Source organism: Cervus elaphus, chromosome 5 (genome assembly GCF_910594005.1).
Source record: "Cervus elaphus chromosome 5, mCerEla1.1, whole genome shotgun sequence".
Taxonomy (NCBI): domain Eukaryota; kingdom Metazoa; phylum Chordata; class Mammalia; order Artiodactyla; family Cervidae; genus Cervus; species Cervus elaphus.
The window spans coordinates 105,926,674-105,946,347 of NC_057819.1; the positions used below are offsets into that span (position 1 = coordinate 105,926,674).

General features: G+C 45.6%; 1 protein-coding gene across 10 annotated transcripts in view; it reads right to left on the bottom strand.

Moving 5' to 3' along the window:
- SPECC1 (sperm antigen with calponin homology and coiled-coil domains 1) overlaps positions 1-19,674 on the bottom strand; it is a 210,831-nt gene that overhangs the window by 112,117 nt on the left and 79,040 nt on the right. Inside the window, exon 1 of one of the 10 annotated variants that reach the window (XM_043903973.1) lies at positions 1,453-1,665. The exons of the other annotated variants lie outside the window; for them this stretch is intronic. Coding sequence (XP_043759908.1) covers positions 1,453-1,492 — 40 coding nt within the window. The 5' untranslated portion in view covers positions 1,493-1,665. Of the gene's footprint in view, positions 1-1,452; positions 1,666-19,674 lie in introns of those variants that run through there. 10 annotated transcript variants of the gene reach the window in all.

Consider the following 19,674-nt stretch of genomic DNA (forward strand, 5'->3'; position numbering starts at 1 on the left):
GTTAGAAACTGGAACACAAGCACCCAAATAACACTTAAAAACTAACAAGGGGCACAGTCTCTTCATAGTTTTGACACCAAGGAAATAATACACAGGGTAAGTGGATATTAATGAGATGTGTTTAAAATGTTACATATTCTTTTCTTATTTAGTCATGTCCGAATCTTTGCGACCCCATGGACTATAGCCCACCAGGCTCCTCTGTCCATGGGATTTCCCAGACAAGAATACTGGAGTGGGTTGCCATTTCTTTCTCCAGGGAATCTTCCAGACCCAGTAATTAAACCTGAGTTTCCTGCACTGGAAGGTGGACTCTTCACTGCTGAGCCACCAGGGAAGCCCTTACCTAATAGCTAATCGTAGGGCTGTTTATGACACAGGCAAATGTGCATTAATTTGCAAATATTGGCTATTTTGCCCAAAGAAGGCTGGATGAGGGCTGCGCAGTTTAGAAAGTCACCCCTTCAAAATCAATCCCATCTCTATAGTTTTTCCTCCATGGTCTCCACTTGTGGCCAAGTTTCCTATCCTGATTGTACCAGTCCAATGTACCAGAGCCGCCGCCTCCCAGCCTCAAGGACACTGCCTGCCCCTGCCTGGCCTCCCTGCCCAGGTGAGTGGAGACCAGTGAACCGAGGCTAAGAGACTCAGGTCTTAATGACAGCCCTGCCTCGGATTTGGGGACAAGTCACCTGGACAAGCTGGGGCAATTTCCTCATTCAAATTCAAATTTAAAAATCACCCCCTGGAAAAGAGTTTCGAGTTCTGACTCTGTCCCAGATTCACAGACCGGTCACCTGCCCACCCCCGGACTCCAGCCCGAGAGGGACCATCTCCTTTGCGGCCAGCACGCACTTGGGGACGCTGAAGTAAACCGTTTGCGTGTGTGACAGGGCAGAAACATCCTATTCGTCGGCAAACCCGACCCTGTGGCCAGCAGCATCTAGGTCTGCGGGAGGCCAGGCTAACCCTCAGCGCTGAGGACGAGGCCAGCGGTCTCTGAGCAGTGCCCGTGTGAGGACCGGAAGCACGGGTCCTGGAATCGGCCCCCGCTATTCTGAGTGAGCAACAGTCACCGTCCGGCCCCCCATCTGAGGGTGAGTAACAGACCTGCTGACCTCCCACACCGTCCACTGGACTCTGGAAAGTGTGTGACACGGGCGCGGCCGGGGCCCACACGTCCGCACGGACCTCCCCCGACCCGGGAGGGGGGCGCCCCCGGCCCCCCTCCGCCCGTCCAGCCGCCAGGTAAGCCGGCGGCGCTCCCCGGTCGCGGCGCGGGCACAGGTGAGCCCGCCACCCCCGCCGCGCATTCCAGAGGTGGGACTCACGCCCGGGAACTTCGCCTCCGCGCCCTCCGGCGCCCGCGGGCAGCGCGGCCCGGCCCGGGGCGCTGGGGGAAGGGCGCCCGGGCGCGAGGGGGCGCGGCGACCCCCGGAACGCCGCACAGACCTGCTTCAGGATCCTCGGGCCGCCCCGAGTGGTTGCCCATGGCTCGGCCGCCTAGGGCAGCGGCCGGCCGGCCGCCTCGGACGGCGCGTCCACCGCGCGGCCGCTCGCGCCGGCTCGGGCTGACGAAGCGGCTGCGTCTGGCGGGTCCGCTCCAGTCAAAGAAAGGCCGTCGCCTCAGTCCCCGCGGCCGCTGGCCGCTCCGCGCTCGCTCATCTGCATGCGGCCCGCCCACCTCGACTCCCGCGGCCCGCGCACCCGCAAGCCCCGCCCACCTTATCTGCATACCGCCCCTCCCCCGGCAGGCCGGCCGCCTCGACTGGGGCTGCCCCGCCCCCTTATCTGCATATCTCTCTGGGGCTCCCAGTCTCCCTCCCCGGTGGGGGAGGGACGCGCCCGCCGCCCGACTTCCGGCCTCTAGGGGCGGCCGCGGGGAACTGCAGCTGGACACTGCGGGCTGGAAAAACCCCACTGCGGGGAGGCCGAGGCCAGGTGTCACGAGGAAGGCACAGTTCTGCGCGTGAGATATCAGACCATCGGGAAAAACCTGGGGTTGCATACGACAGGCGCTTCCTAAGTATTTCTGGGTAAGTTTTGAGCTAAGTTTTGGGATAAATGAATAGACCAACAAGCAAGTTTTGAGGCGGAGGTGGTGAGGAAGACGCTTTAACAACATTCTCCACGATGAATGCTGCCACTAAAAATAAAAATGCATGCCAGTCATGAGCAGGATCTGCTCTCAGAAATGACTGAGTTACGGAAATCACCCTAAATGACTTTCCACCCTGAATGACTTTCAGAGTCAGCCTTGCAGTGAAAACGCTTAGAACTCGCTAATTCTTGCAGTGAAAATACATAATAGGAAAAAAATCATAAGCAGGACGGCGGTTTCCAGCTCCTGCGTCCCCTGAACACTGGTTCACCTCAGCTCTCATTCAGCATTTCAGATCGCCCTGGTCACTTGGATCCTCACAACAGTTTATTCCCTCCGCTTCCTGGACAGTACACTTAGTTTTCTGCCTCCTCTGGCGTCCTCCTCTCTATCCCCTTCCTTTCTTTCTCATCTACGTGACCTCTGGACACTGAGTACTCTAATGGCTGGTCACCTCCGTCCAATTTGCTCAGGGCCTCTAACTTGGCCTTTGCAGCCAAGCTGTGGCTTTTAAATCCTGCCCTGTGAAGCAGCAGCAGCAGCAGCAGCAGTGTGTCTTAAGCTTGGTCCTGCCTTCTGAACTCCAGATTCATCTACCCAACTACCGTCTTGATGCCTCCAACTAGGGTTCCTCAGTTTAATGGGAACAAAACACAATTCTAGGTTTTTTACCATCAGTGTCTCACACAGTCTCCCTTATCTCCGTAAACAGGATGTGTCAGGATGTATGTGGTCAATGCCACCATCTCTCAAGCACTGCTCACCGCTTCCACAGCTGCCACCCGGTCCAGCCCATAGTCCCCTCCCACCAGTATCTCTGCCACCACCTCCGATCCAGCCTCCCTTCTTCTGACCCTGCCTCTTTACAGTCTGACCTTCACATGACAGAGCGACGCTTCTAAGACCCAGGTCAAGTCCGCCGACTTACATGCTCTTTCTGTCTCTCAGAGGAAAAGCCAAGCCCTTACCATGGCCTCTAAGGCCCTGAATTCCCTCCCCCTCCCTCCACTGTGGACTTGCCCCCACCCCCCACATTGGTCTTGCTGCAGCACCTTCTCGCTGTTCCCCAGATCAGCCAAGGTGCTCCCACCCCAAGGCTTTTGCACTCACTGTTCCCTCTGACCCAAATGCTTTCCCCCTCATTCCAACATAACACAGACCTCTCACTTCCTAGATCTCTGGTCAAATACCATTTGTTCCCTTAAGAGGGGTTTCTCTTGTCTTATCACATGAAAGAGTAAATCAGACCCTCAACACACACACTTCCTGGCTTTGTGGACCTTGTGACACTTTCCACTGTTCAGTGGACTTGTTTACTGTCTCTCCAGTAGAGTGCAAACATCACGAGAGCAGCGAATGAATGGATGAGTGAGTTTATAGGCTCTGCTAAGTCGCTTCAGTCGTGTCCGACTCTTTTTCAACCCCATGGGCTATAGCCTGCTAGGCTCCTCTGCCCATGAGGTTTCCTACATAAGAATACTGGAGTGGGGTGCCATTTCCTTCTCCAGGGTATCTTCCCAACCCAGGGATCAAACCCACCGCTCTTACATCTCCTGCATTGGCAGGAGGTTTCTTTACCACTTGAGCCATCTGGGGCTCTCCTCTACCAGTAGCATAAAGTCCCCAGTTCTCCTGCATGGTATCATCTTGCACCCTCCCACCCTGTTACTCTGACCTCAAAACTACTTTCAAAAGTATACCATCCCTTGAGACTTACCTGGTGCTCCAGTAGCTGAGATTCCTCGCTCCCAATGCAGGGGGCCTGGGCTCAGTCCCCAGGGAACTAGATCCCACATGCCGCAACTAAAGATCCCTCATGCTGCAACCAACACCCGGGGTAGCCAAATAAATAAATATTAAAAATGAAATAATAGTACAGCCTCCCTGTATCTCCCAGCAACATGAAGCCAGCTGTGGTGCCCTGCATACACCCTCCTGTCTCAGCCCCTATGCTTTCCTATCTGTTCTCGTCCCTCTGGTTTAACTCTGCTGTAACCTGGCTACCTGGAAAATGCGGGTTCTCTGCTCTAAATTCGTGGTCAGGTATCAGTTCCCCTGGGGGCCTGCTCACCCCAGTCAGCATCAAATATTCCCTTTCGGTGCTGCTGTCCTTGGAAATGCTTGTGTTTTCCCACAGAACCACATTACTTAAACTATTCTTTATACACTGTGAACTCCACGAGTGGCAAGGATTCTGTCTTACTCCTTTTTGCATCCACATCTAATAAATACTGAAGTAAACAACATATTTACTTACTCTATAATATGCCACTAGCTTCTCAAACAAACAAAATAGTTCTGTGATGGTCACTTAGCTTCTGAAGGATTCTTTGCTCTCCACGGAAATACTACGTCATTGAAATGAAAAACGTAAACATTATAAAGACATCAAGTCTGCCCAAATAGTTAAAATATATAATTTTATCAAAATTCAAATGAATCATGAACTTGATGTGTTTATTCCAAGACTCACCTAGAGGAATAAAGCATCAGAAAGCCTAAGAAAGTTTGCAAGAGGAGGAATAAAGAGGAGAGATTTGCCTTATTAGAGATAAAAACATGCGGGCTTCTCTGGTGGTCCAGTGATTGACAGTCCACCTGTCAATGCAGGAGACACAGGTTCAATCCCTGGTCAGGGAATATTCCACATGCCATGGAGCAATGAAGCCCATGCGCCACCACTACTAAAGCCCACTCACCTAGAGTTTGTGCTCTGCAACAAGAGAAGCCACCGCAATGAGAAGCCCAAGCATTCCAACAGTGACCCCTGCTCATGGCAATTAGAGAAAGTCTTTGCAGCAACAGAGACCCAGTGCAGCCAAAAATAAAGAAATAATTAAAAAAAAAAAAAAGAAAGAAAAACATGCCATAAAATTACATCAGAAAAACAGTGTGGTTACAACAGAATGGAAATTCCCGAAAGAATTAAACATAAAGTAGCACTTCAAATTAAGTGACAGCCATATCTCCCTCTTTATGCCCCAAAGAAATTCCAATTCAATATAAATTTAAGTGTAAAATATGAAAATATAAAAGTAAACATGGATGTATATTTTATAAAATTAAAGGGGGGAAAGCCTTCTTTATTGTCTGAACTTTCACTGTGAACATTTTCAGATCATAGAAAAGTTTGGCCAGAACACTACAGTGAACACTAAAGGGAATACTAGAGTGAACACCTTCAATATCCATCACCTCCTTTACAAACTAGAAACATTTTACCACATTTGCCTCTATCTTGGTCCCTCTCCATTTTCTTCTTCATTGACTCATTTGAAGTATGTTGCAGACAACATGACTTCGTTACATTTCACCTCCAACTAGTTCCAGCACAACCTCCTGAACTCTCCTACCATACCACGATCCAACCTACGAAAAACAGTACTTTCAAAATAGTGTATAGTACACAGTCCATGGGCTTCCCTGGTGGCTCAGCGGTAAAGAATCCACCTACCAACTCTGGTTTGATCCCGGCTGAACAACAACACAGTCCATATTAAAATTTCCTGAATTGTCTCCAAAACAAAACCTGGAATTATGTATTTTCTATTTTATCTCTATTTGAAATGGTTATTTAAGGAAGACTCGGGGGGAAAAAAAAGGCTTTTAGGAATCTTCGTTGAATATAAGGACCCCTTCTGTTTCTAACAGCAAAAAGTTGGGAAAAACCTTCAGTGTTTAACATGGAAAGAGAAAAGTTGCTCAGTCTGGTCTTCCCGACCCAGAGATCAGAACCTGGGTCTCCTGCATTGCAGGCAGATTCTTTACCATCTGAGACACCAAGGAAGTCCTTAACACTGGGGCTAATAAATGATGGTTAAATAAATGATGACACAACCATACAGTGGTGCCTATGCAGCCCCTGAACAATGTGTCAGACGTGCTACCCTAGAAAGCAGAACAGTACATATATCAAGGACATAAATCTTATTTTTTGTTTATAAACAAACAAACAAAAAACATCTGGACACAAACACACAAATGGAAAGTTGTACCTCAAGGTTCTGATGAAGAATGAGTGGCTCTCTTTGAATGCAGTGGGTGAGATTCTATGTCCTTTATGTTCTTTTTTTATTATTATTTTTGCTTCTCCATATGTTTTTTATTTGGCTCTAGTGCACATTGTACTGCTTTTGCTTTTTTAATTTAAAAAATTCACTTTGAAAAAAATCACATATATTCTCTAGATAATGTCAGGTAAAATTGTATATATTACCAGAAGATTCTTTAGTTTCTAGGAGGATCCTTTAAATATTAACCCAGTACATGTACAATTGTTGAACATATATCCCTTCCTTCTCCATGATTCTATTAAGGACTGAGCTTATCCTGAAGGTGGTGCTAGAAGACAGGCTGAAATTCTTACTAAACACCAAAGAGCCCACCGTTTTTACATAACATGAGCTACTTTAATTTTAAATATTTATTACTAAAAATTTCTAACATATACAAAAAATAGAAAGCAACGTTATAATGATCCTCTATCAACCCAGTTTAAACACATCAATTGATAGTCAACCCTGTTTCAAATACCATCATCCATTTCCCCCCCATTCCCAAGTAATATGAAGCAATCCCAGACATCCTATTTCATTGGCAAATGTTTCAATTTGTGTTCCAAAGATAAAGACTCTAAAAAAACAAACCAAAACCACAGTTCCATTATCCCAACTGAAAAAAACTGACAATAATCTCTTAGCAAATACCTAATCAAACTTCAAATTTCTGCTTGTACCAAATTTTAAAAAAATCTTGATCCATACCACAACACATATATTAGAATGGTGAAAATCCCAAACACCGACACCACCAAATGCTGGCAATGATAAAGAGCAACAGGAACTCTCATTCATTGCTTGTGAGGGTGCAAAATGATGCAGCCCCTTAGGAAGACAACCTGGCAGTTTGTTACAAAGGTAAACAAATCCTCACCACATAACATCCATCTCGCTCCTTGGTATTTATCCAAATGCAAGGTGGTGAACAGATAAATGGATATACAAACTGTGGTGCATTCATATTATTATTCAGAGTTAAAGAGAAACAAGCTGTCAAACCACAGAAGGACATGGAGGAATCTTAAATGTAGATTGCAAAGTGTAAGAAGACAGTCTCAAAAGGTTACATCCTATATGATTCCAATCATATGACATTCTGTGTGCATGCTGAGTCTCTGTGTCCTGTCAGACTCTTTTAGACCCTAGAGATTGTAGCCCACCAGGTTCCTCAGTCCATGGGATTCTCCAGGCAAGGATACTGACCTGGGTTGCCATGCCCATCTCCAGGATCAAACCCAAGTCTCCTGTGTCTCCTGCATTGGCAGGCGTATTCTTTGCCACTGAGTTACCTGGGAAACCCTATATGACATTCTAGAAAAGGCAAAACTATGAAGACAGTAAAAAGATCAGTGGTTGCCAATGTCTGAAGGAAGAAAGGTGAAGAAGACTAAGTAGATCACAGGATATCACAGCTCACTTATTATTATAACTTGACTTCACTCCACTTCAAACTTCCACTCAATGGTTTCTGGAAGTCCCAGGAGTGAGGGGCTAAGGCTGTTTTACTCAGTCAGTACTATCCAGTACCTGTTTTGTACATAACACTCCAAGTTTTCCATTTTCCAAAGGAAAGGGGGAAACTCAGGTTTCTAAGTCAAAGGCCAACAAGGTTCATACAAAGAGAAACCAAGAGAAACTTAAAAACACGGGGAGAGTCAAAGAGAGGGTGACAAAGTGTAGTAATTGAATCAGAAGAAATTCCTCAGGCAAACAGCGCATATGCTGGTCTGAAGAATGCTCTAGAAGGCAGCACACAAAGTTGAGGGTGCATCTATAGGGACAGAAAGCAATTGCCTGCAGCTGAAGTGAAATAGGAATTGACTGGAAACGACGCAAGGCATCTTTCTGGTGTGACGGGAACGTTCTAAAGCCCAGTTGCAAAAATCATCAGCCTGCGCATCTTAAATGGATGAATTTGAGAATATGTAAATTACACTTCCATAAAGCTGGGTTTTTAAGTCAAGGGAGATAAATAGATGAGCCTTCAGGACTCTATGAATTATTTCTGAACTAAAAAGAGCCCCATCCCTCACTGTGAGTCAATGAGCGTGACTGAAGTCCAGGGGTGCCTCGCTACCAAGAATCAAGGCTAGAAAGATACATGCTTTGAAGAAGATGAGATAAAAGGGAAGAGAGAGGCCTCACCCGCTAGCAGGATGGGCCTTCTTCCTGAGTGTGTTGCCAGCAGGTCCAACACATGGTCCCGGGAGCAGCAGAGAATGAGGAGGAAGGACAGAGCAGCAGCACCAGGCAGGACTCAAGAGGGCTGGACAGAAGGACACAAGCAGCGTGTCCTTAAAAGGGAAAAAAGCACAGCCTGCCGAGGGATCCAGAAAGGCTTCCTGGAGAAGGTGATGCTTACGAGCTGGTCCCTTCCTGGTGATCAGAACTGCTGTCAACATCCAGTGTGGCAGGAGTGGGGCAGCAGAGAGGGCATGGACAAGCATCCTGGAGGAACAGGCCCAGCGGTAGGGCCAGGTCTGGCTCATCAGGACAGAGGCCTGATTGTGGCAAAGTCCTGACTGTGTTTGGAGAACCAGCCCCGCTGTAGCCCAGGACTGGAGTCAAGGCAAGAACAGGACTGGGACAGGGCTACCTAAGGGACTGCTCTGCCCCAGTCCCTTATGCAGCCAAGGCAGAGATCTTGTCTCAGGTGTCTGAGCACGGGGCTGGGCCGGCCAAAGCTGCAGCTCAGGACAAGGGCCCTGCTGCTGCAAAACCTGCCCTTTCATCCACCCTCCTCCAGCACTGACCCACAGCCAACCCGCCGAGATCACTGAGGCGCCCATCTGAACAGGGCACACTGACCAGTGTCCTGGGCACTGGCGGCTGGGAGGCTCCTCCCAGAACAAGCATGCACTTCAGCCCCTCCACCTGGGACATCCGCATACTGGGAGTAGGTGGATTGCTTCAACCTTGTTCATGCTAGTTGTACCAATGATCTTATTTACATAACTTAATTATTCTGTAAACCAATGAAACAGGAGTGCAGAAATAGAGAGAGACATTGCTTCCTCAAAACGCACTCTGAATGACCTGAAAAGACTGGATGAAAGCGACCTTTTAAGACAGGAGGTATTGTTCAGTCACTCAATCGCATCCAACTCTTTGCGACTCCATGGACTGCAGCATGTCAGGCTTCCCTGTCTTTCGCCACCTCCCAGAGTTTGCTCAAATTCATTTCCATTGAGTTGATGATGTCATCCAACCATTTCATCCTCTGTTGCCCTCTTCTCCTCCTGCCCTCAGTCTTTCCCAGGATCAGTGTCTTTTCCAATAAGTCAGCTCTTCACATCAGGTAGCCAAAGTATTGGAGCTTCAGCTTCAGCATTTGTCCTTCCAATGAATATTCAGAGTTGATTTCCTTTAGGATTGACTGGTTTGATCTCCCTGCAGTCCAAGGGACTCTCAAGAGTCTTCTCCAGCACCACAATTTGAAAGCATCAATTCTTCGGCACTCAGCCTTCTTTATGGTCCAACTCTCACATCTGTACGTGACTAACCATAGCTTTGACTATACTGACCTTTGTTGGCAAAATGATGTTTCTGCTTTTTAATACACTGCCTAGGTTTGTCATAGCTTTCTTTTCAAAGGAGCAAGTGTCTTTAATTTCATGGCAGTAGTCACCATCCACAGCGATACTGGAGCCCAAGAAACCTCAATTTTAAAAAATGTTCAAAGTTGCTATAAATGATGAGGGAACCCTTTGCAGCCCAACCCAAATCAAGAAGCCTCTGTGCTTTTCAGGTGAGAGTTGCCAGGCCAAGTTGGGTCAGGGATCCCAGAGGAAATGAAAAGTGGGCAAATGTGGTGACAAAGGCAGTCACACACTCAAGAAAGGAGGCTGACAGAAAACAGGACAGCTGATTTGGGTGACTGCAGTCGGAGGAGTCAGATGCTAGAGGAAGCTGGAAGCCCGTGCAGTGAGAGGTGAGCATAATTCAGAAAAATCCCATAGGAACGAGAACACAGCGCAAGACCCAGGAGAGCTGGGGCTTTCTGTGTGTTGCTCATGGCTGCCTCCCTGGCACCTGGGAAGATGCCTGGGACTCAGTAGACACAAACACTTGGTGAAGGAACGAACGGATAGAGAGTGTCGGCTGTTGGGGGAGCGTTTCCAGAAGGCAGGTTCACTTTGGGGTGGAAACGCAGGTTTGGCCTGAGGGCCTGGAAGAGTGTCCCCCACGTGGGAGGGGACAAGAGAAGATACGCAGGAGGAGGTCTTTGAGCTTAACAGCAACCTCCTGAAGTCAAGAAGGACGTCAGGTAAGGATCTGATTCAATCACCCTCCAACATCCCCAGCAAGGAGTTAGCGTGGAATGAAACCTTCACTCCAGTAACCGGGAGTTCTTCATTTCCTAGGGCTGAGCGCTTCCGATGTGCTATGGCTGCTGGAACATTCTTCCATGCGTGTGTGTGTGTGTGTGCTAAGTCACTTCAGTCATGTTCTCTCTGTGACCCCATGGCCTGCAGCCCACCAGGCTCCTCTGTCCATGGGATTCTCCAGGCAAGAATACTGGAGTGGGTTGCTGTGTCTTCCTCCAGGGGAATCTTCCTGACCCAGGGATCGAATCTGTGTCTCTTACATCTACCTGCATTGGCAGGCAGCTTCTTTACCACTAGTGACACCTGGGAAGCCCATTCTTTCATATATTCAGTCAAAACCTGACCCGAATTTTACTGCTTCGAACCAAAAAGGATAACTTTAACCTTGACTGAAAAAGGAATTGTTGACCAAGTGCAAGGGATGGTAGCTTTGGAAGGAAAAAAAAGCACATCGTAATGCAGAGCTGGGAGCTCCTGGGCAAGATGTGCCAGACAGAGCCCACGGCAGGTGGGTTTATCTAATCGCCATAATTCCTGACTCTGAGGTCCTGTCGCGCAGGGCGGTTTTCGAGGAAACGCACATTTCATAAAGACAGTTCCATGTTAGGCTCTACTCTTGCTTCCTCACAGAGGCCACTGCGCTTCCTTCTCACCACTTCCTGAGATGGGTGTGGTCGACCTCATCTTACAGGTGAGGAAACTGGAGAAGCTTCTCAAAGGAGGAGGGTCTGATACCCCACTGAGTAAAGACACTGATGGGAGAAAATTGGGTCACTGTTCAGAAGTTTACCCTGAGTCTCAGCGTGACAGAAAGCCACCTATGTGGACACAGCCCCCAGAACGTGATACAACAGACTTCCCTCTGTGAAAATGGATGATTCTAGAAAATCACTAGATCTATCTGGAAAGTCTTGGCCATTCATAAGAAGGGAACCAACTGAGAAGTCCAGATAAATAAGCATCTATGAAACAGTTACTGGAAGAAATAGGAAATTTTAGAAAATCTCTAATGTGTATCCTCATTAAAATTCAAGAAGCTTTTACAGCTGTGAAGCTACAGCAAGAGGTTATGAAGAAGAAACAATTTGAGATCAGATAAATCAGACAAAAGATGAAATACACAATAGCTGAAGTAAAGAAACAAAGTGAAGCACATTAGATGATAAACTTTAAAAAAAAATCAGAGGATGCATGAAAGTAATCAAAAGGATTAAAGAAAATATTAATACATGATGGAGAAGACATTCTCAGGAGACAGAATATACACATATTTGAATTCCCTGAAGGAGGCTCCAGGGTAAAGAGAAACTCAATAATTAAAGTTATAACAGAATGCCTTGAGGGCATTTAATAAACCTACCACCCAATCTAGAAACTCTTAAGCAAAAGAGGAAAGGAAGAACTGAACCTGCAAATCAATATCTCAATACAACTTTCTGCATCCAATTTAATGGGGAAAGATCAAAAGCAATCACAGTAAAATGAGAACAAGGACATCACTAGCATTTAACACAACCCGAGTGTCACTCACACGACACAGCAGGAATGAGAAAGAAAAGACACAGCCACAGGGATGAAGGAGACAAAGGGCTTTGTTATCTGCAGCTGATAGAATCGTCCACTTGGAGATCATGGGAGAATAAACTGAAAACCATCAGTACCAGTGAGTCAGTTACAAATTAGATAGTTTAAAAATATCTAATTAAAAAAATACAGTGAATGTTCAACTCAGCAGCACACATCCTAAAATTGGAAGGACACAGAGAAGATTAGTGTGGAGGATGACATACATGTTGATGAAGTTTTCCACGTTAAAAAAGAAGAAAAAGCAATCCCATCCACAAAGTAATAAAAGTATAAACCTGGGCGTAAACTCAACAAACAGAAGAAAAAGGAGAAGAAATATGTGGACTATAGAGAAAGACAAAAAGGAAGGCTCAGAGAGGTGGCCACATTTCTGGACGGGAAGACTTTGCAAAAAAGTCAGTATTTCTGGAGGAACAAGTAGGGAGAGTTTGCCCTCCTCTGAACCACAGGTTCCCAGAGAGGAACTCTGAAAGCCACCAAACCCTGATGACCAGGTACCCTCAAAGGATCCAAGACTTGATAATAGCAGTACCAAGTTCAAAACCTCCTCAGAGTGGTGTCACCCTGGACACTGCACAACTTAAAGCTATTTCCTGGTCAGTCAGTGATGGAGGGATAAAGAAAATGTGGTTTACATACAAGGAATATTATTCAGCCTTGAAAAGGCTCTCTCCTAGGGCCTGGCCATAACCTCTGATTGGGTCTCCCCCCATCCCTTAGTCCAGTCTGCACAGGCAGCCAAAATGCTCCTTGTAAAATAAGGTCAAGTCCAGGAGAATGGATAAAGAAGATGTGGTACACATATACAATAGAATACTACTCAGACATTTAAAAGAATGAAATAATGCCATTTGCAGAGACATGAATGGATTTAGTGTCATACTGAGTGAAGTAAATCAGACAGAGGAGAAATATCATATGACATCCCTTATATGTAGAATCTTAACACATGATACAAAACAGAAACAGACTCACAGACTTAGAGAACACACTTATGGTTGCCAGGGTAGGGGGAAGGGATAGTTAGGGAGTCTGGGATCAATATGTACACACTGCTATATTTAAAATGTAGAGCACAGGGAACTCTGCTCAATGTTCTGTGGCAGCCTGGATGGGAGGGGAGTTTGGGAGAGAGTGGATACATGTATATGTATGACTGAGTCCCTTTGCTGCCCATCTGAAACTAACACAACATTGTTAATTGACTAATAGTAGTGGTATCCGACTCTTTTGCAATCCCATGGACTGTAGCCTGCCAGGCTGCTCTGTCGATGGAATTCTCCAGGCAAGAATACTGGAGTGGCTAGCCATTCCCTCCTCCAGCGGATCTTCCCGGCCCAGGGATCAAACCCAGATCTCCCGCATTGCAGGCAGATTCTTTACCGTCTGAGCCACCAGTATAGCTATCGTTAACTGGCTATACTGCAATATAAAAATAAAAAATTAAAAATAAAAAAAAAGTAAATAAAATGAGGCCGGGTAAGTCACTCCTCCTTCCCTTAGCCCCCAACCCCAGCCCTCTGTCCTGTGCCCCTCCCACCTCGGCTGAGCCATGGGCCCACACTGTTCTCGGCCATGTCTGTTCATGGAGCTCCACGGATGGGGGATCTCTGTCCTGCCCCCTGAGATTGCCCTGTTGCCTAAAACAGTGTCAGACACACAGTAGGCACTCAAAAATGTTTGCTGACCTAATTGCATGAATGTCAAAAGGACCTCTAGTCAGAGTGGGGGCTTCCAGAACATGAGTCAGTGTGTGGATGAGGCTGCCATCTAGTGGCAGGACCCCCTTGCAGCTTTGGCAGGGGGGTACCCAAAAGGCTCAGCATCTCTTGGGGCCCTGGGATGTGCAGTTAGGGGCTATCAGGGAGGACAGCCATCTACCACCAGGGGCCACCCCATTCTCTAAGCCCATGCCCATCAGTTAAGCCCAGATCTGCATCACAGACACTGGAGGGAGAAAAGAAGCAGGTGTCTGGGCTGGGCTCTGCCACAGAGATGTTATAATACTGATTCGAAATCAGTTAGGAGGAGCAAGTGTTCAGTGTGGAAATGGGTGGGCATGGAGAAGACAAAGTAACGCTCATGTGACCTCCCTGAAGTGTCGTGATCTGGACGAAACACTGCCTTCTCCTGGAGGCTGTGGTGAGGTTGAGCGAGGCCAACCCCTGGTGTGGGGTGGGCGTGGGGTGGGGTGGGGGAGGGTACCAGGTAGGGCTGGACTACCTGCCCTGTCCAGACCCTTCCCTGCCTTCCAGTGGTTGCTCTGGGCACTACAGATGGTGACAGGGCCCTGGGGATGCTTGGGCCTGGACATCAGAACCCGGAGACAATCCAGCCCCTTCACCAAGCTCCCCCAGCACTCAGGTTAGACAGTGCATTACCAGCAGTTGCCATCATATGATCAGTAGTACTCAAAGAGTGAGCATTTTCTTCTGTGCTAGGTTTGAGGGCTCCTCCCCAAGGACAGATCAATTCCCAGCAAAGGGTACAATACAGGCTGATCACAGGTTTAACTGCTATGAGTTTAAAATCACAACACTGTATAATTGTTTCATGACAGGATCCCTTCCAAAATTAATATACTTGAAAGAAAACAGATTATACCATCCCACACCATTACTGAAAACATGTCCCAAAGCCAAATGTTGAGGGCCATAAAAAGAATTCTGTCCCCTAAGAGTTTACATACAATTTATAATTACATCTTTCCTTTAAGAGGAAATCAACCACATACTGCTAGTATTTTCCTTCTTTTCTTTAGTTTCATTTTTGTCTTTACAGCTAAATCTATAAAGAGTGGTGGTGACTCCAGTTAGCTCCTGATGGGGGTGCCCTTTCTAACAGTGAGTCACCTCCTTGTTTGTCTCAATGGTACTGAGATATTAAAACCCATACTTATTACTAGTGCCAGTGCTCTCATTCCCCTGGTTTTCATGCACATAAAATAAAGACAAAGTGTGAGCCGATATTCACAGAACCACCTAACACGACTGCACAGTGGCAGGGGTGCTGGCACCTGCCGCAGAGACAGACCTGCTGATGGGTGACCTGTCGGCCAGTGCTCCTAATGGCCGGTTTGTCAGCTGAGGCACGGGTCTGAATTCACAGGAATGAGGTGGTTGGGGGATATGTGACCAGGTACAAAAGTGCCAGCTGTACAAAAGCTGATATAAGAATACTGAGCACTGCAGGCAGACTCTTCACCAACGAGCTGTAAGGGAAGCCCTATTGAGGACTGCCCGCACTTAAAACCCAAAAGCTCCAGAGACAAGCGCAAGTTTTTAATCCAACTTGATTAAGTCAAAGGATGTAATTTCATTACAATCAAGGTAATCTCATTACATTCAGGAATTTGAATGATAGCTGTCAGAATACATTCCAAATAGCCCATCACAGTTTATGAAGCATTCACAGACTTTTGCTATGACATCACTGAGCTGAAGATCTGTACCTATTTCCTCAATGTGAGAATAAGAAAACTAAAGTCCATGGAGTGTGGAAACCAATAAAACTGAAGTCTTTCTCTAGAATCCTGAATAAAGGAAACATGTGCTGTGATTAAACAGTTAAATTACTGACTAAGAAATGGTTAAGACACACACTAAACGGTAAGTAGGAGAGGAAGGATTGGGCTAAAGCAAAAAAAAAATCTAGGTTATAGTCCGTCTTGTCTAGGCTATGGCTTTTCCAGTAGTCATGTATGGATGTGAGAGTTGGACTATAAAGAAAGCTTAGCACCAAAGAATTGATGCTTTTGAACTGTGGTGTTGGAGAAGATTTTTGAGAGTCCCTTGGACTCCAAGGAGATCCAAGCAGTCCATCCTAAAGGAGATCAGTCCTGGGTGTTCATTGGAAGGACTGATATTGAAGTTGAAACTCCAATACTTTGGCCACCTGATGCGACGAACTGACTCACTGGAGAAGACCCTGATGCTGGGAAAGACTGAAGGCGGGAGAAGGGGATGACAGAGGATGAGACTGTTGGATGGCATCACCGACTCAATGGACATGAGTTTGGGTAAACTCCGAGAGTTGGTGATGGACAGGGAGGCCTGGTGTGCTGCAGTCATAGGGTCTCGAAGAGTTGGACATGACTTAGCAACTGAACTGAACTGATTCTGTTTTTAATTTTTAAAGCAATGTCTGCATGTGTTTTTAACATTTTGAAACAGTATAGATAGGTCTAATATGGAAGGTCTCCTTCCCCCACCGCTTTCAATACTCCTCAAAGTAACATCCCTACATCCTTCCAGGAAAACAGTTATGATTTCAAAAATTAAATCATGTATTTAAAATCAAAACACATGAGGTCAGACTATACACACCATCTTATTTTCCCCACTTAATAATAATCTTTCCCTGTCGGTACATACAAATCTACCATGTCCATTTTCATGGCTGCATACTATTCTGCTATACCAAAATCTCATTATGCAACCAGCCCTGGACTGATACACACTTGGATATTTCCAGTGCTTTACTGTTATAATAATGCCACAACCAAACATCTTGTTTATGTATATAGGCATTCTTTTTCAAGCATATCAGTAATGCTAAATGCTAAGTGGTAGAAATCCTTGGTGAAAGATCATATGTGTTTCAAATGTAGATAGATTTTACCAGATTGTCCTTGTTATCAGCAATATGTGGTGTGGCTCCCCTCACCCTTAATGACATAAAAAATTATCAATCATTTTGTAGTTCTTTTTTAAAATTTATTTTGGCTGTGCTGCATAGCATGTGGGATCTTATTTCCCTGACCAGGGGTTGAACCTGTGTCCCCTGCTGTGGAAGTACAAGGTCCTAACCATTGGACCACCAAGGAAGCTCCTCAATCATTTTAATTTTTACTAATCTGTTAGGAGAAATCACATATCTAATTATTGCTCTGAATTATATCTTTTTACCTCTAAGTGAGACTTAGTATCTTTTTTCTGTTGGCTGTGCTGGGTCTTTGTTGCTGTTGTTGGGCTTTCTCTCATTGTGGAGTGCAGGCGCTAGGGCTCGTGGCCTCAGTAGTCATGGTACACAGGCTTAGTTGCCCCGCAGCATGTGGGATCCTCCAGGACCAGGGATCGAATCTATGCCCCTACATTGGCAGGCAGATTCTTAACCACTAGACCACCAGGGAAGTCCCAGCATCTTTGTAGTGGCTATCTGTATTTCCTTTTTATATGAACTACCCATTTTTCTTTTGTACCATTTTTCTTATCGATTTACACAAACTCGTTGTAAATAAGCCCCATTTGTTACAATGTCTTGCAAATAATTTCCCCTTATTTACAAAGCAGTGTTTAATATTTATGTGATTTTTTTTTTCCACCAGTTGACTTTTGTGCTTGACTATTTCTGTGCTTGTTCTTTCCAAGGCCAAGACCACAAGTTGATTCTCTGATGTTTTCCCTCTGCACGTTCATGGTTTCACTTTTTAAGGTTTAATTTTTAATCCTCTTGGAATTAATTCTGATGAGTGGCATGAGATAGGGATCCAGCTTTATTTTTTCCTAAAGACCCAATCAGTCATTACTTGTGAGTGAATTATCCATCTTGATAGAAAATGCTACTGTAATCCTACACGAAATCTTCCAATCCTGTGGACTGTCTGCTCCACTGAATAGTCCTGCCCGATCACTGATGTTTCAGAAACTTCCTGGTTATCGGAGAGTATTTATTCTTCTAGATTAGGGTTTACCAACAGCGCACTACTGACATTTCTGGCAGGACCCTTCCTTTCTGTGAGGGGCTATCCTGTGCCTTGCAGGAAGCTCAGCAGCACCGCTGACCTCTGCCCACTGGATGGCAGTATCACCCCCAGTGATGCCAAATAAATCTCTGCAGACTTTGCCGGTGGTTCCCTGGGTTGGGGTGAAGGGCAAAATCGTCTGAGGTTGAGACTGCTGTTTCATGTAAATCGGTCTCATTTTATCAGTGTTTCTGCTCTCAAATTCCCACTGATACTCTAACTGAGATGAAGACAAATTCATAGGATATGTCAGACATCTGTTTTATTTAACATATCTACTAAATTTAATCTTTGTTATATTTAGTCTTATCCAAGAACCAGGTATATACCCTTCTACTTATGCATACCTTCATTTATGTCCTTTTAAAAGAGTTTTAAGATTTTTTAAAATATAGGCCCTGGTCATATTGTTTGTGTGCATGCATGCTCAGTTGTGTCTGACTCTTTGTGACCCCATGGACTGTGGCTCTTCTGTCCACAGAATTCTCAAGGCAATAATACTGGAGTGGGCTGCCATTCCCTTCTTCAGGGGATCTTCCCTACCCAGGGTTTAAACCCGCATCTCCTGCATTGGAGGTGGATTCTTTACCCACTGTGCTACCTGGGAAGTCCCAATATTAAGCTTACTACTAGGTATTTTACCTTTTTCATTCCTTTACAAATGGGATTATTTCTTATGTTATTATCTTTCCTAACTAGTTACTGATGAGAAAGCTATTGGTATTTCACATTCTATAATCAGCCACTCATTGAACTCATCGTATCTATCAGATTTTCAGAACATGATAAGGTTTTTCTAATGATACAACTTTCAGGAAATTCTAAGCATACAATGTTATTGTCTGCATAAAATCACCATTATGTTCTATCATGAACACCCTCCTGTAGCTCTCCTGTCTCACTGCCTAGCTTAATACTTGCAGAAAAAATTGGTGATGGGCAAACTTAAGTCATCCTTGATTTTAATGGAAATACTTCTAAGATTTCACAATACAGCATAATGTTGGTTTTGGCTAGAGATACATACATTTCATATCACTAAAGAAGTACCCATACACTTGTAATCTACCAAGAGTCTTTCTTTTTTTTTAATCAGAAAGAAGTGAAAGTGAAATCAAAGAGTGCTCTTTTTGTCCAAGGCATATTCCATCTCTATCGGAATGACCTCATGGTTTTTCCTCTTTAGCCTATTAATACTGTGTGAAGGATTATATTCCTGAATCTCCTAGTAAGCCAATCTTGGATGGCATAAATCCACTTGGTTTTGATATGCCCTACTGCTGTTAATTTGTTGAATTCTTCTTGCTAAAATTTTCACCTCAACGTTTTTACATCAATATTTGAGAGTGAGGTCAGTCGGTTAGTTTTTTCATGGTACTTTGTTAACTTGTAAAAACAGTCTTAGGCTGGCTTGATAAAAATATACTGTACTTTCATATGCTGTATTTTAAAAGCAAAATGTGTGAGGGCTTCCCTGGTGGTTCAGTGGTAAAGAATCCACCTCCCAATGCAGCAGACACAGGTTCCAGCCCTGATAAGGGAGCATCCCACATGCCGCAGAGAAACTAAGCCTGGGAGCCACAACTACTGACCCTGCGCTCTAGAGCCTGGGAGCCACAACTACTGAAGCCCATGCTAGAGCCTGTGCCCTGCAACAAGAGAAGCCACTGCAGGGAGAAGCCTGAGCACGGCAACTAGAGCCGCCCCTGCCCACCGCAAGTGGAGTAAAGCCTGCGCAGCAATGAAGACTCAGTGCAGCCAAAAATTAATAAGTAAAATTATTTAGAAAAAGCAAATGTGTGTATATTTAGCATGAAACCAGTCTTTTGAAAAGTAAAACGGTTGTAGAGAAACATG